Genomic DNA, 7,244 nt, shown 5'->3' with positions numbered 1-7,244 from the left:
CTGTGACATCAGCCCATGTCATAAGAAGGCTTATGATGTCAGCAGCATGGAGACAGAACAGCTCACGAGACAGACGAGAGATTTCCCTTCTTGTCCTGAGAAACAGTCACCTCCCTTCTGCCCAGTTCATTCCTAGCGGTTCCTGGCCCATCCACCAGGAACATCTCCAAATGCTGACAAAGGCCACGGAATAAAGGAAGTGGAGCGCTGGAGAAGTCACTGCTGTGTTCCTGCCTCAACACGCCTGTGCTCTTGGAAGCCCATCCAGGAAGGTGGGGTTTGAGGCTTTTCCTAGGGCTGGGCCTTTTGCAAGAGACAGGGTAAAATCTGTCTTCAGGCCACTGAAGTTTCTTGACACGCTTTGCCTGAGTCTTGAGAGTATGATTCATTCTGTCCACTCTGCAACTAGACTGGGGTCTGTCTGTAAGGGGTATGCGGATCCCAACCAATACCTAATAGTCTGCTTCTTTCAGTAACAACCCTTGACTATTGTAGTGGTTTTACTCAGGTGGGCAGCCGAGCTCCACCACAACCGCTCTCTCACTCCCCCTCTCCTCAAAGAGGAAGGGGGAGAAAATACAACACAGAGAACTCGAGGTTTGAGATGAGAAAGGTTTAATTAAAGGGAAAGGGAATGGGGAGGAAAAAACAGAAACAAAAGAAGCAATCAGTCCGCGCGGAAGCACAGAGAGAGGAAAAAATTATTCTCTACTTCCAATCAGCGAGCGGTGTTCGGCCACGTCCTGGGAAGCAGGGCCTCAAATGCGTAGTGGTTGTTCAGGAGGAACAGCCCCCTCCCCCACGAGAGCCCCCCCTTTTATTGCTGAGTGTGACATCAGGTGTTATGGAATATCCCTTTGGTTGGTTTAGGTCAGCTGCCCCGGCAATGTCCCCTCCCCACCACTTGCCCACCCGCAGCCTGATGGCTCTTGGGGGCTTGGAAGGAGTCCTGATGCTGTGCCAGCACTATGCAGCAATAGACACAACACTGGAGTGATATCAGTGCTGTTCCAGCTACGAGTGCAGAGTACAGCACTGTGCGGGCTGCTGCAGGGAAAAGGTGACTCCAGCTCAGACAGACCCAACACAGCTATAAATTGTGGACCTCTGTCCGATGGCGTTCCCAAAGGTGCCCCAAATCTCGGAATTCTTTCTTTTACCAGAGCTTGTACTACTTCTCTCGCCTTCCTGGTACGACACGGAAAGGCCTCAGGCCAGCCTGCAGATGAGTCCACGAGGAATAACAAATACTTCAGCCCCCCTTTTCTAGGCAGTTCGCTAAAGTCAATCTGCCAATACTCTCCAGGTGCCTGCCCCTCAGCAGTGGATTTTTGTGTGTTTAGTGGATTATTTCTCCAACATATTTCTGCGACTGACCGAGGAGTCCCCACCATGTTGCTGCGTATAAATGAGAGGGGTTTTGCCTCTCGGCAGAAGCTGTCCCCAGGCTCTCAGCATATTTAAGCAAACTAAATGCAGCTACAGCCTCTTCTTTGTCTGAGATGCGATCTCAGCTGATGAGGAAGTAATGGGACCAGCAAACCTTTCTGGCTGCAGCAGCTCAGGCCCGGCTGCCCTGGCCCTGCGGCAGGAGGAGCTGCCTGAAGACCCTCAGGGATGGCACGGAGGGGCTGCAGGCCTCCCAGGGTCTATATGAGTGAATGGGCCTGTGCAGTGCTGGATGTAGGGCTGGGCCCTGAAACCTCATCTCTTTCCATGTGCTGAAAAGCAGCTGGACTATGACATGCATTTTGCAGGAGGAGTTTTCCTGTTTGCTAGTCCCAGATCCTGGTGAACATCACCTAGGTCAGCCCATCTGGCAGCTGTGCACAGAAGCTGTCTCCAAGAACCCACAGAAACCTCGGGAATGTTTGCACCCAGCAGTGTCCCTTTCCTGTGACCGTCCGAGTGATTAAAGGCCCCCAGGGTGACATGGGGTCATTGAATTCATCTTAGTCCAGTGGCTTCCACAAGACTGTCTGCTTCTTCAGCCTGACTGCAGGCATCTACCTCTGACCACAAGGTCACCCTGACTGGCTCTGCTCTGACCCTCACCCACAAGGGCTCCCCCAGTCTGCTGCCCATCCCATAGAGGAGCTCCAAGCATCCAGACAGAACCTTCACATGGAGGGCAACCCCCTATTGATCACCCCTGCCTGTCTCTTCTGGACAATCTGCACCCATCCTGCACAGCACCCCAAGCTGAGGGACCTGTCCCCCCACACCTCAGCAGCTTTTCCATCAATGTCCCAGCCCTGTGACAGCAGGCGCGGATCCAGCTCCTCCTGCCTGTGCCCCAGGCTGAGGGCATTGGGGCACATCTGGGCTGCAGTACCTCAGCTGTGGCACAAGGGCCAAACTCAGACTTGTCCCAGACCTTGTGCCAAGAGCCTGGGCATGAAGAGGCTTTCCTTCAGAATAGACACCTGCTGCTGTGGATGGCAGATTTCAACAGGAGGATCTGAGCAGCTCTTTCCTGTCCTCTATTTCCACTAATTAGCTGTATGGCTCAGTTATCAGCATTAGTGAGATATCTCACATTCAGGTGCCTATGTTGAGGACACCTCAATGGAGGCCAGAGGAATCCAGCCCCTGTGGGAATGCAGAATGCCAGGGGGAATATGAGCACCCAACTACCCCAGGACTAGAAATGCAGGATGAGATGCTTCAATTGACACATCTGAATGGCTTCCCACTGCAGGGATAGAGGAGATTCCGTCCCTGTCCATAAATTGGTGTCCTGCATAATGACGGATAAGGAGAGGTGATTCTCATTCTGAATGCATATTTCCAACAGGAAAAAAACTACTGCTGTCAAGAAGTGTGTCTGCCCAGGTGAGGGAGGAAGCCCATGGTGCTTCCCAGCAGGCTTCCCTGCATCCCCAGGGCCATGGGCAGGGAGCCTGGTGGGGGGCAGAGCAAGGGAGGCCTTGGGCTGGGCCTCTGCTGCTGAGCTGGGCCGGGCTCCTGGGCCCAAGGGGAGCTCCTGGCAAGCGGGCAGCGCTGCACAGAAAGACAGCTCTGCCCAGGAGCAGCTCCTCTGCACAGTGCAGCAGGGCTGGGGGCACTGCCTGCAGAGACACAGTGCTTAAAGGCAGGCAGAAGTGGCAGCATGCCCAGAGCTCACTGGGGGAGAAGACTTCCCAGCCCTGCACCCGGTAAGTCTCTGGCTGGAGGGCAATGCAGCCGCAGTTCCTGGAGGCAGGAGAAGCTGGGGGTGCAGGCAGGGGTGTCCAGGGCTGTGGTGCAGAGCAGGGTCCCTGCTGTGCCCCAGGGGCTGTGTGGCGGGGCAGGGCCTCTGCCGCCTGCCAGGCTCAGCACTCTGCCTGCCCAGGGAGCTGCCCAGGGCGCTGCGGGGAGAAGCTGCGGGTGGAAGGAGCCCCCCTGGCAGGGCAGGGTCCTGCTGCTGGCGGGAGGCTTCTGCCTGGGGCAGCCTGCTCACAGCTCTACAGCACACCAAGAGAATTTCAAAGGGAACTTCACTCTCATCTTTCCTTAGCTTCTGCTTTCAGTTTTCTCTTCTTTTGGCTCACTGGGAATAGAAATAGAAGCTGTTATTTCCAGGAAGAGCCTAAGACTCATACGCCATCAGAAGGAGGTTTAGAAGAATCCCCAGAAACACCCTTTCCTGCCTCTCAGCCCATAGAAAGCTCCACCACTACATGGGCAGTGTCAGCAGTGTCTGCGTGACCTGGTCTCTAGGATGTGTCCACAGTGAGCTGCCCCTGGGCAGAGCCCTGCTGCCAGGAGGTGTCTGCAGGGCAGAGCTGAGCACCCAGCTCTGATGGGGTGGGATGGGGGCTGTGAGCTGCAGGCAGGAGGCGTGGGGACAGAGACCCAGCTGCAGGCAGGGACATCTGCAGGCAGTAGAGCCATGGGCAGGGAGTGAGAAGGAGCTGCTCCCAGCAGCAAGATGGGAGGGGGGATTTGGGCACTTGCCCTGCCAACACCTTCTTCATACAAACTCCTTAGTTTCTTTTCTCATCTAATAATAATATCATGAGATTCTTTTGACTAACTAGTCTTCTGGGTATGAGAATTTGTGTGCGGCTCAAAAACTGGTGATGATGTTCCTATCTCTCAGATATGCTATGAATAAAAGGCATCCATGTTCCTCCTAACTGTTGAGTCTCGGGAAAATGCTGTGTGTGGGGAAGGAGCTGACTCTCCCTTCAGGACACCACATCTAAGGAAATTTGACTCTTAACATGGGGCTTCTGCTGGGCTGCATATATCCTTGCAGAAGGCACAGCTCTGCCCTAGCAACCCTGTGTTATTTAGCAGCCCCATGGAGAAGACACGTCAGTCCTAAGGCTGTAGAAATGTTGCTGAATGGTTGTATATGGGCAGCTGCTATGACCCCTCTGTGTCCGTGGTGAAAGGCAGAGAGCTAAGATCCTCCTCAGATATGATGATATGGGTGAGGGGTTAAGAGGTCTGCTCTTTGAAAGTGGATTCCTGAGCTCTCATCAGCATTAAGGCTCTATTCAGGAGAACACCTGAGTGTGACCTTTGCCTTTTGGGACCTCCAAGATTTCCATGGGTGGGCAGGACAAACACCAATGATATAGACCTAAAAGGACCCCTTAGATGAGTTGCAGAAACTTTAAAAAACACACTGGAGTCTGGATGGTGGGTTTTCACAAGAACAGAGAGTTCACAGAATCACAGAATCACAGAATTTCTAGGTTGGAAGAGACCTCAAGATCATCGAGTCCAACCTCTGACCTAACGCTAACAGTCCCCACTAAACCATATCCCTAAGCTCTACATCTAAACGTCTTTTAAAGACTTCCAGGGATGGTGACTCCACCACTTCCCTGGGCAGCCTGTTCCAATGTCTAACAACCTTTTCGGTAAAGAAGTTCTTCCTAACATCCAACTCCCCTGGCTCAACTTAAGCCCATTCCCCCTCGTCCTGTCACCAGGCACGTGGGAGAATAGACTACCCCCACCTCACTACAGCCTCCTTTAAGGTATCTGTAGAGAGCAATAAGGTCACCTCTGAGCCTCCTTTTCTCCAGGCTGAACAAGCCCAGCTCCCTCAGCCGCTCCTCGTAGGACTTGTTCTCCAGGCCCCTCACCAGCTTTGTCGCCCTTCTCTGCACCCGCTCAAGCACCTCGATGTCCTTCCTGTAGCGAGGGGCCCAAAACTGAACACAGTACTCGAGGTGCGGCCTCACCAGAGCTGAGTACAGGGGGACGATCACCTCCCTAGCCCTGCTGGCCACATTGTTTCTTATGCAAGAGTTATTGTGAATTTGCAGCAAGCATGCTGAAAATTGTTTGATATCTCATCTGTATTTAATCCAAGAACAGCCCATGTTCTCATTTACCTAACTGTTGAGGGCAGGACTGCCTCCTCGAGAGCCCTTCTCATCCCAGTGGCGCCATCAACCAGCACCAACCACAGCTCATGAAAGGGACCTGCAGAGGTGTTCCTGAAAGGGGAGAGGCAGTCTGGGAGGTTTGTACAAGAAATGGAGTGGGTTTGATCACAGTGTTCTGTCCTAATGTTTTCCTGTTTTTTCCTCCTCATACAGCTCTCCATACCCAGATTACTTCGCTCACTCTGATCTCAAGGACAGAGTCATTGCCTCACAGGACCCACAAGATTTCACCTGGAGTGCAGCAGTAATGCCAAGGACTTCCAGAGTCCCCTGCTCCCAGCAGCACCCTCTGGCAGCACCAACTAGAACTAGCAAGGCGTCTGCGATATAGGTTTTCCTGAAAGGGTAGCAGCAGTTTTGAGGTGTGACAAGAATTAGAGTACATTTTGCTCACATGGTCTAGCCTAACATTTTGCTTTATTTTCCTCCTCAGACTGGTCCCCAGGCCCAGAAAAGTCAAATGTGCAACAGCAGCTCCATCACTGAGTTCCTCCTCCTGCCATTAGCAGACACGCAGGAGCTGCAGCTCCTGCACTTCACGCTCTTCCTGGGCATCTACCTGGCTGCCCTCCTGGGCAATGGCCTCATCCTCACCGCCATAGCCTGCGACCACCGCCTCCACACCCCCATGTACTTCTTCCTCCTCAACCTCGCCCTCCTCGACCTGGGCTGCATCTCCACCACTGTCCCCAAAGCCATGGCCAATTCCCTCTGGGACTCCAGGGCTATTTCCTACTCAGGATGTGCTGCACAGGTCTTTTTCTTCTTCTTTTTCTTTTCAGCAGAGTATTATCTTCTCACTGTCATGTCCTATGACCGCTACATTGCCATCTGCAAGCCCCTGCACTATGGGACCCTTCTGGGCAGCAGAGCTTGTGCCCAGATGGCAGCAGCTGCCTGGGGCAGTGGATTTCTCCATGCTGCGCTGCACACTGCTAATGTGTTTTCTCTGACACTTTGCCAAGGCAATGCTGTGGACCAGTTCTTCTGTGAAATCCCCGAGATCATCAAGCTCTCCTGCTCAAACTCCTACCTCAGGAAAGTTTGGATTATTATGGTTGGATTCTGTTTAGCGTCTGGGTGTTTTGTTTTCATTGTGCTGTCCTATGTGCAGATTTTCAGGGCTGTACTGAGGATGCCCTCTGAGCAGGGACAGTACAAAGCCTTTTCCACGTGTCTCCCTCACCTGGCAGTGGTCTCCCTGTTTCTCAGCATGACCATATTTGCCTACCTGAAGTCCCCCTCCATCTCACCGTCTCTGGACGTGGTGGTGGCAGTTCTGTACTCTGTTGTGCCACCAGCATTGAACCCCCTCATCTACAGCATGAGAAACAAGGAGCTTAAGAGTGCTGTTCGGAAAGTGTTTTCATGGATATTTCTGGTTGGTGATAAATTTCCCCTGTATCTACACAAATGACTTCCCTTGCAGGCCTGCTCTTTGTTTATCATTATTGAAATTGTTATCCTCAGTATCATTTGCATTTACTATTTTATTAGAAATATGTTTCTTTATTCATTGGCTATCTACTGAGGAATGAAACCATTCTGTTTACTACTGAGGCTTTATAATATGTGTATAACAGCAGGCCAGAACAAACTCTGTGATAGGATCTGCCTAATAAAATTGTATCTCCCACTTCTTGAAGACGTGGTTCTTCTTTCAAAAAGCTGGTGCCAAGACCAGGGCTGAGCACCTGCTCCCTGAAAAGCCTGTTGCTCTATGGATAAGGGAAAGAAAAAGCTCATTTTGTGAGCTGTGAGGGACCAAGGGTAGGATTTAGGAGTAACCTGTTGGTGTCTGATGACAGCAGAAATGGTTAACAGTCACTGAGGTATATAGCCATGACTGTCCCA

At 52.2% G+C, this 7,244-nt stretch overlaps 1 protein-coding gene across 1 annotated transcript; it reads left to right on the top strand.

The window, feature by feature from the left end:
• Nucleotides 1-5,850: 5,850 nt before the first annotated feature.
• LOC309891166 (olfactory receptor 14C36-like) lies at nt 5,851-6,807 on the top strand (the record flags this gene model as incomplete). Its single annotated transcript, XM_082785548.1, has 1 exon — nt 5,851-6,807. The coding sequence occupies one exon, from the start codon at nt 5,851-5,853 to the stop codon at nt 6,805-6,807; it is 957 nt and encodes a 318-aa protein (XP_082641674.1).
• Nucleotides 6,808-7,244: the final 437 nt, after the last annotated feature.

The sequence above is a fragment of the Aythya marila genome, assembly GCF_965140915.1.
Source record: "Aythya marila genome assembly, contig: HAP1_HAP1_SCAFFOLD_192, whole genome shotgun sequence".
Taxonomy (NCBI): Eukaryota; Metazoa; Chordata; class Aves; order Anseriformes; family Anatidae; genus Aythya; species Aythya marila.
The sequence above is the reverse complement of the archived record's forward strand: the minus strand, read 5'-3'. Positions and strand labels throughout refer to the sequence as shown.